Source organism: Pagrus pagrus (genome assembly GCF_965226575.1).
Source record: "Pagrus pagrus genome assembly, chromosome: 11".
NCBI lineage: Eukaryota > Metazoa > Chordata > Actinopteri > Spariformes > Sparidae > Pagrus > Pagrus pagrus.
Window position 1 is genome coordinate 7,538,563 of NC_140195.1, and position 13,749 is coordinate 7,552,311.

The following is a 13,749-nucleotide window of genomic DNA, read 5'->3' on the forward strand; positions in this document are numbered from 1 at the left end:
AAAGGCCACAGCACAATAACAGTGAGGTGCCTTCATGCCTTCATCCGCTGGACCTTGTCACTACATTTGATTGTTGTTACCAAAGGGTACTTTTACTTCAGCTACTACACCATTGTTAAGAATTAAAACAAAATGAGGCTGTTGCTCAGTCGTAAAGCCTTCATGTAATCAAAGTTAGATAAAGATTTATATGGATATAATGATTATTTTAGCGTAAAGCTGTAAAATATTTGCTTACTGCTTTTATTTTCCTAATGAGGTCCCCTTTATAAACGGTCATGATTAAGCTATGTTAATGATTAACAGATAATTTATTAATGCTTAATTGATTAAATACAAACATTTCATAAGAGCAACTTGTGTGTTGCCAGGTTGTGAATAAATAAAAGGGTGACTTATTGCTAGAATTATATAAAAATATAGTTTAGCAGTTTAAAAAGCTCACTTAACAGAACTGTGGTTAAAACACATTTAGACAAAATTATAACATACATTTTGTACATTTTGCCCTCATGCAACCGGATCTGGCCGTATTAATGCATATTACATACATTTTGGCAAGCTGCACATAATATACACGCAGTTCACCTTTATTTTGGCCCATAGACCAAATACATGCTATATGCCTTGTGTCCTATAGGGGGCTTTGCCTCATAATAAAACTTAACCCTCATGCGACTGATTAAAGACCGAATTATGAACGAAAACATTTGCCATGTCAAAAACTGCCAGAAAAAGATAATATAGTAAGTATATGGAAAATAACATTTTTTGGTGTTTTTTAAATTTATTTAGAAAACAGTGGCATCATATAAACAAACTAGTATTTAAAGGGTTAAATCCTGAAAATGAATGAATATTTGGTTGTTATCAGGATGGATGTTGGTTAAAAAATGCAACCCAGTGAAAGTTGAAAATAATAATAATATATAGTATTTTCGTGACAGTTTTTGACATGGAACCATTTTTTGAACAAACTAAAATCTTTTTTATAATTTTTTTATCAATTGGACGAGGGTTGAATATCTCTGAGACATAAATCTATATTATTCTGAATCTTCTCCAAAGAGGAATCAGGTTAATATCTGCATTGATTGTATTTGTCATATCCACAGTTCATTCCTTCAAACCCTCTTGCAGCTCATCTTGGAGCCAGATGAGAGCCCACTGTGTCCAGTCTGAGTCCATCTGCACGCTGTACACACCCCATTGGTCAGAAGGCACCGGGTAATGGTGGGCGAGGAATCTGATTGGCCGCGTTGGCTGTCACTCACAGCGTGCGACGGCTTTGATTGGCTGACGTGCCCCGGACCTACGCAGCAGATTGGCTGATACGTGTCCGCCTCGCTGCTGTGATGACAGGCAAGTGGTGCTGATGCTGTGACAATGGGAGTCATCCAGACAAGCAGCATCTGGACCGAGTGTGCTTAAAACACAGCGGCGGCACACGCGTCCACTGACGGCATCGGGACGGGAAGGCAGCTGGGTAAGAAACACGGAGGGAGGAAGCTCCAGCTGCGGCTCTGAAAAGGGTGAGTTCACCCCTGGAAACAAACTGACATGCCCGGGGCGTCCGGTTGGCTGTTTCCTGCGTGGGGGGCTGGTGGGGGGGAGGACGGCTCTCAAGTACGATACGCTGGTAGCCAAACTGTAAATGCCGCTGGCTAGGTGAAGCAAGGTTAGCGACCTTTCAGCAGCATTTATAAATCTAAGATGTCTTTGCTTCCTGGCAAGCGTTGAACACACTGTGCTGTTAATGGAAGGAAGGCAGCTGTGAGTCAACTCATCCCCCCTTGGTCGACTGCATTGCGGAGAGAGCATGCCGTGCAGGAAAGCGTGTGTCTATTATTCCTCACACTGCCTTTAAATAAGTACTCAAGACTACAACATTGGAGGTTTTATTGTGATAGGTCCTCTCACATCCTGAGGTTTCATCCTGACACATCAGCATCACTCCTGTAGATCCGGCTGGATGCATATGTCATATTCTTACTTAGATAATAAAGATTATTATCAAGATATTTCATTCTGACCATTGAAACTCTTAAGGGTTATAGCATGGATTTGCACAGATTTGTAGTAAGCTGCAGTGCATGCTGGGATTTGAAGTTTGAGGTGCCATGTGTGCTTAAAGGATAAATTCACCCAGAAAATGAAAAATTCAGCATCCATTCACTTCCATGCAGATTGGTGAAGTTGGGTGACGTTTTGTGGTTGTCGCAAAACATTTCTGGTGTGCAAGTGTTTCAGCATTCTTCTTAACAACTGGAGCAGATGGGGACTTGTTTTACAATGTTTAAAAACAACCGAAAAAATGGCTCCTTGCAGCTCGTCCGCCATAATCCAAGTCTCTGAAAGCCCTAAGATCCCAAATTGACTTCTGGATTAAGATGAACAAGCTGTATGGAGTCATTTCATGTCTTTTTCGGCTGTTTTTTCATATTTTAAAGGTGAAATATGTAAGAACTTTAGTTCAAAACATTCAAATTCGAAGAAATGACAATATGTCAAAGATGTCTATGTATTGTGTTGAAGTTAGCATGCTAACCAGCTAGCTCCGGGCCTGAAAACCTTATTCTCCGAGCGATCCAGAGCTCCTGTGTTAGTGGTGTAAACACCAACACACCCCTGGTAGTCCGACTAGCTGCACTGCTAACTGAGCTAACAAGCTCACAGTAGCTACAGTCACGGATGTATAAACAGAATACATTCAAAAGAAGTTAGCGCTTTGTGGGAGTATATATATTTAACATGGCTAATTCTTACATATTGCACCTTTAAAACAACTCTCCAGCAGCATCTGGGTGAGAAGATAATGTCTGAATTTCAATTTTTGTTTGAACTTTTCCTTTAAGTGCAGCAGTTCACTTACAGTACGTTGTTTTTACAGCCGTAGATAGTCAGATATATCCTGAAAGATTTCATTTTGTGTTGCCGTTGTAAAATTGTTCGGCCTCCCTCTGTTTTCAAGTGTAGTGATGGGAGCGTTCAGCCGGCAGAAGTTTTTCCAGGAGCTCGCTCACGGCTGCCTGCTGCCTACAGCTCAGCAGGGCCTCGAGCAGGTATGGCAGCTGCTGGTTATCTGCCTGCTGTGTCGGCTTCTCTGGATGTTGGGTGAGAGTCCGGTTATTTTGTGCCTGCTCAGCGTTATCTGCCCTTCACAGAGCCTGCATCATCATAATCTCCTGTACTATCTGTTATTCCTTTTTGTCCTCGCTATGTCAGGCCTCCCCTCGTTTGTGAAACACCTGGGCACGGTGGCGGGAGGTTTCTACACCCTCTACCTGTTCTTCGAGCTTCATATGATCTGGGTGGTCCTTCTCAGCCTCCTCTGCTACCTCTTCCTCTTCCTGTGCCGCCACTCCACCATCCGGGGCACCTTCCTCTCCATCACTGTGCTCATCTACCTGCTGCTGGGGTGAGAGAGTCTGACGTGACGTTTGATGTGAACGCTTCTCAAAGTCAGAATGAATGATGAGTTTGCGGTGAGAAAAACATCCAGACTGAAGCTATTCTTGTCTAATTTTCTCAGAGAGCTGCACATGATGGACACCACAAACTGGCACAAGATGAGAGGTAGGCCAGACAGCAACATTTGACACATGTTAGCTCGATAAAAGCAATAAATGTGATTGTTGTAGCTTACCATTTACGTGCTGCTGCTGCTGTCGTCCAGGTTCACAGATGGTGGTTGCCATGAAAGCCATCTCTCTGGCCTTCGACTTGGACAGAGGTGTCGTGGCCAGCGTACCCTCACCCATCGAGTTCATGGGCTACATCTACTTTGTGGGCACGGTTATCTTCGGTCCCTGGATCAGCTTCAACAGCTACAAAGAAGCTTTAGAGGGACGTAAGCTGGTAAGTGTGATACAGTATCTCTTAAGAATTGAAGATGGTGGGGGTGAGGATTATTTAAAAGATTTATCTGCTAACTGTTGAAATCTTTGGCTTCTTTCTTCTCCTCAGAGCTTTTCGTGGCTTTTAAAAGTGTCTGTGAGCTGGGTGAAGAGCCAGGTCTGCCTTGTTATATCCAACTGTGTGGCGCCCTACCTTTTCCCTTATTTCATACCGGTCTACGGCGACAAGCTGCTACGAAGGTGAGCGGAATACAGAGAAGCTTGTAAACAAAATCAAACGCCCCGTTAATCCTCCGGCTAGGACCGCTCACGGCTTAATTTCTCGTCTTCTATTATCTGCTTTGTTTACAGCAAAAAGAGGAGGAAGATCAGGTAATTAATTTTCCAGCTCACATCGTAGGCACCCCCTCGGTTTTTAGTGGTAGTCTTTAAAGGGGCTCTGTGTAACGATTTGGAGCAGTTAACATGTATGATAACCAATTTATTGGGCATGTGTGAGCGGATTGAGACCTTCCCCATCTCTCTTGGTCGCCTGTGGATGATTTGTTTGAATTGTTTCATGCTGCTGAACTGTGGATTTCTTTGCGAAGGATTTTTCACAGCAGCCCAAAGAACTTGACTTTACGCACGTCCTCGAATGCCTCATCTTCGTGCCTCTCTCCGCTCCACTAACAGAGAGCAACACTAGCTATTGCTAGTTTAGAAATGACTTCCAGCGCGACACAGAGCCCCTTTGATACATTTTGTGTTTACCGCTTATGCAACACCTTTACCTCCACGCATGTTTCCACGTTATTCCCCCTCTTCATGCAGCCACATGTGTGCCAGGACACCCGTCTCAACCTCTCATTTACCATCGTCATCTTGTGGCGAGGTGTAGTTCATCACATGGCAAGTCAGTAAAACATTTATGTGAATTTAATAGCTCAGTAACATTAACTGCCTCACCTTCTCTCTTTGTTCTCGTGCTTCTCAGAGGTACACCGGCAAAGTATGTCTTTTAATTTTGCATGATAGTTCATTGATTCAGCGCGGTCTAAACTGAGATTTGAGTGTAACATCCATCTGTTTCTTCTTTTTAGGTGGTTGCTGGCATATGAGAACACAATGTCTTTCCACTTCAGCAATTATTTTGTTGGCTATTTGAGCGAGACCACTACGACTCTGGCTGGAGCGGGCTTCACCGAGGAGAAAGACAACCTCAAATGGTCAGAGTTGCATCCCCAGCATTAATATGCTTCTTTGTATTCACATTTTTAAAGGATAAGCCAGGGGCTAGCTGGTTAGCATGCTAACATCAGTGGATACTGTTCAACACATTACGTAGACGTCTTTGACACGACATCAGAACTGTTATTTTTTCGCATTGTGTTGATCATTTTAGTTTTAATGTTTTGAACTGAAATTCTTGCATATTTATTTATTTATTTACATATTTTTATACATGTATAAAAAATTAAAAACAACCAAAAAAGACATAAAAATGGCTCCATACAGCTCGTCCGGCTTAATCAAAGTCGAGCTCCTGCACCCACTTCTAACAGGCACTAAGGCTTTTAGCTCAGCAGCTACAGCGAAGATTTCAGCTTTAACAAGTGTGTAAATGACGTCTTTTCAAGTCAGTTCATGATCCTTGGGCTTCCAGAGACTTGGATAACGCTGGACAAGCTGTATGGAGCCATATTACGTGTCCTTTCAGTTGTCTTTTACCTTTAAAAACAAGTCTCCAGCTATTTCATCTAATTAGGATGAAATAGCTGCAACATTGTGTTTGCTGTGAAGCTCCAGAAATGTTTTGTGGACTATGGAACCTCCCCCAACTTTGCATCGGCATAGACAATGACTGAATGTTCATCTTTTAGTGAACTTATCCTTTAATCTTTTGTTTTGTAGGGATATGGCTGTATCCAAGCCGCTGAACATAGAGTTCCCCCGGTCGATGGTGGAGGTGGTAACGTCGTGGAACCTGCCGATGTCTCGCTTCCTGAACACCTGTGAGTGACAGTGTTTACAGTGATTGCTCGATGGCGGCAGCTGTTCCTGTTTTTGTTGTCATTATGAACGGCACGATAATGGCTCATTTAAACAGACACTCTCATGCAAGCTGATGCTCTCATCTCGCAGATGTTTTTAAGAGTGCTCTCAAATTTGGGACCTTCTCTGCCATCATGGTGACGTACACAGCCAGCGCCCTTCTGCATGTGAGTACCGCGTGGACGTCTTGCATAAGCCACGATACCTCATACCGTGTGTCTGTTTGAACAAGTGGATTGTTTTGATTCTAACTCCTGTGTCTGGTAGGGCTTGAGTTTTCATCTGGGTGCAGTGCTCATATCTCTCGGGTTCATTACGTACATTGAGCACGGTGAGTCAGCCTAATGTTGTCTCTTTTCCACATTAGAACCTTTCCATTTAGAGAAGGTGCTCAGCTCTGCAGTGATGGTTAATTGCACCCGCTATAACACTCTGCTTTCTGTTCACTGCAGTGCCTGTAATTTACCTCTTATGGCTGGGAAGGAAAAGTCTTCCTCTGGCTTAATTTTTTAATGCTTTGGTCTTGTTTTGTGTTTCAGTGTTGCGGAAGAGGCTCGCAGCCATTTTCAATGCCTGTGTACTGTCAAAGAAATGTCAGCCAAACTGCACTCACAGGAACAAAAAGGTAATATGCACCGCTCTCAAAGAAAGGGTTAGACATTTTGAAAAATAGGCCTAATTGCTTTCTTGCCGGGAGTTGGATGAGAAGATCAATACCACTCACATGTGTCGAAATATGTACGCTGAGTATGCAGCTAGAGCTCAGTATAAAGAGTTTGTTTTTATATTTTAATTTCTCTTTAGTTGTAGTCATTTCATGTTCTGCTAATGCATCATGCTGCACAAATAGGCGCCTCTGTTCGGACCACAGGCCTGTGGTGTTTTGTTATATGCATATTCTGGTTTCCTTCCAACTATTTTATCTGTGCAAACGGCCGGTGCACTGGCATTGCTGGCACTTCCTTTCTGAGCAGGAGGTGCTCAAAGGGTGCCTACCCAGTAGCTCTTCTGGCCTAGTTAGCAATCAGAGAAGATGCATTCTCTATTTTTTATTCTGGATATATTTAAAAATATTAAAACTAAACTCCTCATATTCTTTTATCATTTATTTAGCCCACGATAAGATGATAACAAACATCCTCCGCATGCAAAGAGACTATTAGAAAACACAATAAGTTATCTAATCATAAAATAGATACACCTTATGTGTGACTAAAATAGTGTGGACGTCATGTTTTAATGCCAGAAAATGAAAAAACATCAGCGGCAGTTAAAGTACAGCAGCCCCCATGGTGCGCCGTGCGCTGTCAGTTGATATATTTTGGGAGGTTACTGGCACGGCGCCCAGCAAAAATCCCTTATGTTATATTGGTTACACACATCAAGAGCAGCGGGGAGTGGGAATAATGATTTATGCCAAGAAGAAGCAGCCTGCATGGACTGCAACATGGGGCTGATCATTCCATTAAAGCATTTTAGGCAATGATACGTTAAAGCCCCGTTTCAAATTTCTCCATAACGCTGACAGCTCAGTAGTAGTATTCAGCTAATCGGCTTTATCAACACTGAGTAAGAAGAGAGAAGAGGAAACTTTAAGAGAAAAACCCACACATGTACTGTGAGAGAGATGTCTGAAATATTGATCCCTTGTCTTGATGCCTTCCCTCTCCTCATGCAGGGACTATGGGTGTATATGATTAACATAGCGTTCAGCGCGTTGGCTATACTCCACCTGACGTACCTGGGCTCTGTGTTCAATTCCAGTGTGGACTACATGGAGGAGGATGAGGTAAGGTCGCTGCAGAACGGTACAGGCAGCTACATTTATACAAGTCAAGTCAGTTTTACTCATATAGTGACAGACAAAGCAAAAGCAGGAAACTCAGGAAGACAGTATCACAGAATAAACACTCAACAGTCAAGTCAAACACTGAGGAAGCTAAAAAAGAAGGAAGGGTCACTACGTCACCCAGTCTTTCTTTGGTGCCAGACTGTGGTGACAGCTGTATTAAAGTCTGAGGGAGATGCATGGAGAAACACACTAAAACCCAACATATCTACGTCGTGTGACTTCTGATGAAGAAATGCCTCCAGAAAATGAAAGAACACACTTCAGAGAGTAGCTTAATGATTGATTTTTGTATCCACACGTTCACACGTTGATTTCATTTTGGAAAGGCTCCTGTTCTCATCAATTGCAGTCTCATCAGTGATAAATGCTGGGACCACGATATTATAAGCCCTGTCAATCATTATGGGAAAAAAAATCAGTAGTTAACTTACTCTCTGAAGCGTGTACTTTCATTTTCTGGAGGCAATTCTTCATCAGAGGTCATACGACGTAGATATGTTGGGTTTCAGTGTGTTTGTCCATGCATCTCCCGTACACTTCATTACAGCTGACACCAAAGATTCAGTGATGTAAGGACCTTTCCTCCTTTTTTAGGATCCTTAACAAACAAAAGGAAGCCTCGACTAAGAAGTTAAACAGGAATGCAAAACACAAAATGTCAATATGAATTAATACAAGTAAAAGAAATAAAAGCAGGCAAAATCACATTAAAGCAATACAAGAGCTAAATACAAAGAATAGGAGCAGTAAAGGAAGATAAGAAGACGATGATACATAGATTCAGCTGGGTTTTAGGAAGTGATTTAAAATAAGTTACTGTTTTTAAAGGTGCTTTTAAAGGTCTCAAGGGGATTTACAGTCTTTACAGCGTACTCAGAGGAGGAAAAACACCTCCAAAAACCCTATAATGGAAAAAAAATGAAAGGAAGAGCAGAGGAGGGATCTCTCTTTCAAGAAGGAAAGGCATGCAATATGTCGTAACCCGACTTAAAATGACACCATGTACAGTCGGTAAAATGTACAGCACACTATGTGACATATGTGCATGTGAAATGCTATATAGGAATCTGCCCTTAGCTTTGGTATTTATAGCCCAAAGGAGCGAAGTGTACTGTCATATGAGTGGGTTTAGAGTCCATAAATGAATGATTAATCCTATTTTTGTGAAGATGTCGCCTTTAAAAGGCATAAGTAAGGAAAGCTTTGTGCGTATGCATTGTCCCATTGAGCTCACATAGTATGTGCTGCCCCCCACAGGACGATATCACCCATCATACCATTCAGAAGTGGTCGGAGCTGAGCTGGACGAGCCACTGGGTCACATTTGGATGCTGGATATTGTACCGCCTCCTTCTCTAATAACGAGAGACAGAGGAGCGGAGAAGGTACAGGAAGCAATAATGAGATTTGTAAGGCCGGTTCTCCACTTCTGCACTGTGACTTTGTTCTGCATCAGGCCGAAGAGAACTGAATCATCCTGTGTAACGACAGCGAACCGACACACAGTGTTCAGGTTGCGCCGCATGTTGGCTGGGTAATCTATCATTCTAACCTGCTGCGGACTAGTTTTGATATCCATGAAATGATAAGCCCGCTCCCCTCCTCCCTCCGTCCTCTCCTCCGTATCGCATCCTTTTTATCTGAGCCGCAGTTGTCGAGCCCCCATGTTGTGACAGCAGTTACCGATGTCTCACTGTGAGTCACAATCAATACCAATCAGCATGGCGGAGATCAGCTGCTCCTTTCTGTGGACACATGATAGAGCCCATTATCTAGGTTTCAGCATTGACTGCGACAGATGTCCTCCAGATGTGGTTTCACCCCCCCCCTCCCCTCGCCTCAAGTGTTTTACAATCGTATTTTTAGGTTGAAAGGATAAAGCCGGTGATGTTCTTTGCTTCTCTTATCTTCAACAAATCCCAAAAAGACCAAAAGCAACAACGTCATCGTCAGTTTCTCGATGCCCTCGTGGCTCGTGGCTCTCGGACAAACCCGTGATATACGCTGCGTGCATTTTTTAAAAGGCTAAATCATTTTCTAAAAACCACTGGAGCGCTGTAGATCTGCAGACTTCTGTTGGGGACTATTTTCGGCAGCGGATTAACACACATTACATGCTCTAGTGAGTGTGTACAGCAGCAGTAAGGTATATGTGGGATGGACTCGAAATAAACTGCAGTGCCCACGTTCATTGTAATGAAGGAGAATGTCAGCCAGAGCAAAAGAGTGGCTCATTGACACATTTTGGATAAAAATGGAGCTCTATGACACAGAAGATTAAGATGGAGGCTTGTGTTACAGAGACAACCGTTTTTAGTTCATATTAAACAAGCAGAATTCAAAGGAGACTTATTTTGCTCATTTTAAGGTTCATATTTTTATTTTGGGTTACGACTAGAATAGGTTTACACACTTAAATGCTGAAAAAGCACATCAGTTTTCTCATACTGTCCGGTGCTGCAGCTCTGTGTTCCCCCTCTGTTTTTAGCTCCTGTCTCTTTAAGGCCCCCCCCCCCCCCCCCCGGAATACACAGTCTGTGCTCTGATTGGTCGCCTCTCACACGCCTGACCCAGCAACAACAACAACAGCAGAGCAGCCGGGCTAAATCAATTCTTACGTGCCAAACTAGCCCCGAGGCAGAAAATATGCAAATGTGTGACATGGTGACGTATTGTGATGTCACAAAGTCACTGAATTAAAGGCGGGACTACTGACGAGGCGTTTCAGGAGCAGCGTTTTCTGTGGGAGAGAGGAGCTTCTTTTGGTGCGGACTTTTTTGACCTAAAAAATCAGTTAAATCTCCTTCAAATATTCAACTACTTTATGCGATGATTCGATGACTACGATGTTCGAAGTTGTTCATTGATGGTTTTTGGTCTTTTCATGCGATTTGTTTTGCCGTTAAGTTAAACGTAGAACATCACCAGACTTCTCTTTTAACAGCTTTTTCTCTCGAGCATGTGTAAAGACAACAAAGAGTTTACTTTTGAATGAAAAGAGCACACGCACCGATTATAATGTCGCCAATAATTATTTCTCCTTTAGCCAACTATAGAAAATTAATTCATTTTTGTGGTGAAAATTTCCTGATTGTGTTTGTATTTTTTATTTAATTCCCTGTAAAATTGAATGATTTGCCTTTTTTTTCATAGAGACGATCTTGTTAGTATTTGTAAACATTTGACACAAAGTTTAGTATCAGGGTATTCCACAGATGTTGCTGTAGAGGAAAACATGTTTGACTTTCATATTAGATGAAGTGATACAGAACACTATATTAAATATTTATCCTTACGTACAGATTTTTATCACACTGCTGCTTTTACTGATGCATCCACTGTGTGTATTTGACGACTACCTGATGAAAGAATCAAACGAGCGTCCGGAGCCAGATCGCGTTCACGTTTTGCGTCTGGATCCGCTTCTCGACTAAGATGTGGTGTCGTAGATTAGAGCCCGAATGTTCGTTCATGCCTGAGAACAAGCGCTCAGTCTCTGCAGACCTTGTACCGCTCGATCCGATGAGTACAGTATTTTAATAAACATTATTCTGATAGTTACTTCAAGCCAACTTTTCTCCCTGTAAATGTGAAGGCACTGATACACCTGTGATATTTTTATAAAATTTTACATGAAACCTGGATCGCTGTCTTTGTTTAATTCTGTGGAAAAAGATGTGAAATGTATAAACAGAAGGTCAGACACACGTGGACATGCCGTAAGAAATTGTTGTTTATTTGAATGATTATTTACAAGAACAGTGTATGGACTGTTAGACAGTCTATCACGGGATGAGGGGGAGTTCGGGGAAGGGTTGGAAAGGGGTGACAAACTCTTTTTTTCTAGCTCAAAGCGATGGTCCGGTTTAACCTTGAGTCTGTTTCTGAGCGTCCGATAAGCCGGAGTGGACAGTGTGGGGAGAGGGGGACAGAAAAGGGTTGGGAGGAAGGAACAGGGGTTGAACAACAGATGGTGATGGATGGAGATCAGGTTCACTCTCTGCCTCTGTGAGAGGTGAGCAGATGCTGTATTGGTAACTGGCTGCACCACAGCCCGGTCTGCAGGGCTCAGGGGGGAAAGTGTGGTGTGCTCAGCCCTGTTTGCCCCGGGGGCCGCCATGTTTACGGCGACAGGACCCCAGCAGTGTCTCCAAAGCCATCTTCACAAATGCCTGGAAGTTATTGCTTCTCTCCCTTCGGCTGTCCTGCGAGGGGATGAAACACAGACAGATACCTTCACTGGGGACACAGCGATCACAGCATCTCATTTCCACACCGTGTGCCAGAAAACAGAGGCGTCCTCGTGGTGTCCCAAACCACTGATGGCCAATATCAGCTTTTGCACAACTTGGACATCGTGTAGCACAGATTTGAAATAACACGCTGACAAAATGTAGGTTCATTTAAATGTTTACCTCCTTGCTTCTTGTTATCATCTCCTTTCTGATCACCTTTCTTCGGCTGCTCTTTAGGACTCTGAGGTTGCTGCAAAATGAGAGCAAACGAATAAAGTGAAGCAACAAAAACGTACAGGTTGAGGAGAAAATGAGGATTTCTGGACTAGTGTCGTGATGATTTTCCTACCTTGGTAGCTGACTTCTTGTCCGACTTATTACCTGAAACAAGTGGAAACAGTAAGTCACTTTTGCTACATTTTTCCTTCTTTAATTAATCATCTGCTTTTTATTGAACGTGCAGCTCTAAATCAAATTAAAAAAAGATATTTAGCGGAGCTTTTGTTTTTTCATGTCGCTCACCTTTTGTTCCTGGCATTTTGGCTGTGCTCCAGAGCTGGTGCTGATTTCTGAGAATGCAGTGCTTAATGTGGTGTTCAACTCGGTCATTTATGGCCCGTGCTTGTGAATGGCTCTGTCACTGGGGCCCCTTCGAGAAAGAGCACCATGAACAAGCAAAGAGCCCCGTCAGCTGAGCAGCACGCCCCGCAGCCCTGCAGGTCTTTGCTGAGCCAGGCGAAACCTCAGAGCTGACCTTGTAATACTGCCATTGTGAAGCCACTGGAACTGTGTGCTCACCTATTGTCCACGACAAGAAAGCGTTTCCATCATGTTACCGGCAACTGATCGTGGGCTTTTTTCTCTAATGGTATACCAGATCGGGGATAACTTTCTTTCATGTTGGAGGATTTAGGATTTTGTTCTTATTTTGATGTTATATGACTTTAATAAATTAGCCTTCTGGACCAGCACTGTAGGAGTGGAGAGTTTTAGCAGGGATCATTAAGTGAGGCTCAGAGTTGCCGTCCTTAGCATTTCTCATTGTGTAGTAAAATATTGCTGATATTAACAATTGATTATTTTGCTCTTTGAGGACCACAAAAGTCCCTGAAGCCGCCACACTACATGTAGTTATTAGTACTTTTGGATCGAAGACTTTTGACTTATGAACTGGATCAGATATACAGATTATAGTGGCACCACTAATGGATGCAGATGTAGTTTTTGATTTAACTTACTTCTCTTCTGTTTCACTATCTCCTATATCTGTACTTCTGTAAAACTGTGGCCTGTCCTCTTCCAGGTCACCACGGTAGAGTGGAGGATCCACACTCTTAACATATATCTGATATGATTTCCTTGTATCAGATATTCTGTCAGTGAAATTTGTAAACTGTGTTTTTGTTATTTTCTGTTCATGCGACATCTATTTGCATTCCTGTCTGTCCTGTAACTGTTCCTCAGGTTTCATCCACCTTTTTTTTCCAGTATGGCAAGTTTATCCTCACTGGAATCGAGGGTCAGAGGACAGAGGATGCCGAATGCGACTGTGATTTTGGGCTATATGAATAAAACTGATTTGATTTATTCCCTTGAGTGTTTTTATTTCGGGGAGGTCTGTTGAGTTGGAATATATGTTGAGATGTTTTGTGATAGCAGATGATGGTGTGTTCACTGCCATTGTTGTTACTTTGTGCTTGTGTGTAAAGACAACAGGAGGGCAACTCATAAAATACATTCATATTGCAAAATGTTATATAGTGGCTGAAAA

At 42.7% G+C, this 13,749-nt stretch overlaps 2 protein-coding genes across 4 annotated transcripts; one reads left to right on the plus strand and one right to left on the minus strand.

The window, feature by feature from the left end:
- Nucleotides 1-1,361: 1,361 nt before the first annotated feature.
- On the plus strand, nucleotides 1,362-11,385 carry LOC311264995 (protein-serine O-palmitoleoyltransferase porcupine-like). Of its 3 annotated transcripts, none has more exons than XM_084366266.1 (15): nucleotides 1,362-1,532; nucleotides 2,972-3,114; nucleotides 3,226-3,418; nucleotides 3,533-3,576; nucleotides 3,677-3,858; nucleotides 3,967-4,097; nucleotides 4,209-4,229; nucleotides 4,834-4,848; nucleotides 4,940-5,065; nucleotides 5,751-5,851; nucleotides 5,982-6,058; nucleotides 6,159-6,222; nucleotides 6,431-6,516; nucleotides 7,570-7,680; nucleotides 9,001-11,385. In XM_084366266.1, exons 2-15 carry the CDS (start codon nucleotides 2,979-2,981, stop codon nucleotides 9,100-9,102), a joined length of 1,389 nt encoding a protein of 462 aa, XP_084222392.1. In that variant the 5' UTR covers nucleotides 1,362-1,532; nucleotides 2,972-2,978; the 3' UTR covers nucleotides 9,103-11,385. The 3 variants fall into 3 exon arrangements, with proteins under 3 accessions (XP_084222392.1, XP_084222393.1, XP_084222394.1); XM_084366267.1 differs by having other exon boundaries at nucleotides 2,977-3,114; XM_084366268.1 differs by lacking the exons at nucleotides 4,209-4,229; nucleotides 4,834-4,848.
- A 73-nt stretch (nucleotides 11,386-11,458) lies between these two features.
- On the minus strand, nucleotides 11,459-12,775 carry LOC311264819 (uncharacterized protein). The gene is made up of 4 exons (XM_084365932.1): nucleotides 12,501-12,775; nucleotides 12,328-12,359; nucleotides 12,159-12,228; nucleotides 11,459-11,948 (listed from the first exon to the last, which is right to left on the minus strand). Exons 1-4 carry the CDS (start codon nucleotides 12,585-12,587, stop codon nucleotides 11,835-11,837), a joined length of 303 nt encoding a protein of 100 aa, XP_084222058.1. The 5' UTR covers nucleotides 12,588-12,775; the 3' UTR covers nucleotides 11,459-11,834.
- Nucleotides 12,776-13,749: the final 974 nt, after the last annotated feature.

Bases quoted from the DNA above. Each gene is read 5' to 3' on its own strand.
- LOC311264995 (XM_084366266.1), top strand. From the start codon at position 2,979: ATGGGAGCGTTCAGCCGGCAGAAGTTTTTCCAGGAGCTCGCTCACGGC. The intron at 5,852-5,981 runs GTGAGTGACAGT...CTCATCTCGCAG, and splicing joins GTCTCGCTTCCTGAACACCT to ATGTTTTTAAGAGTGCTCTC. The intron at 6,223-6,430 runs GTGAGTCAGCCT...TTTGTGTTTCAG, and splicing joins CATTACGTACATTGAGCACG to TGTTGCGGAAGAGGCTCGCA.
- LOC311264819 (XM_084365932.1), bottom strand. From the start codon at position 12,587: ATGACCGAGTTGAACACCACATTAAGCACTGCATTCTCAGAAATCAGC. The intron at 12,360-12,500 runs GTGAGCGACATG...CACTTGTTTCAG, and splicing joins CAAAATGCCAGGAACAAAAG to GTAATAAGTCGGACAAGAAG. The intron at 12,229-12,327 runs GTAGGAAAATCA...CTCATTTTGCAG, and splicing joins ACAAGAAGTCAGCTACCAAG to CAACCTCAGAGTCCTAAAGA.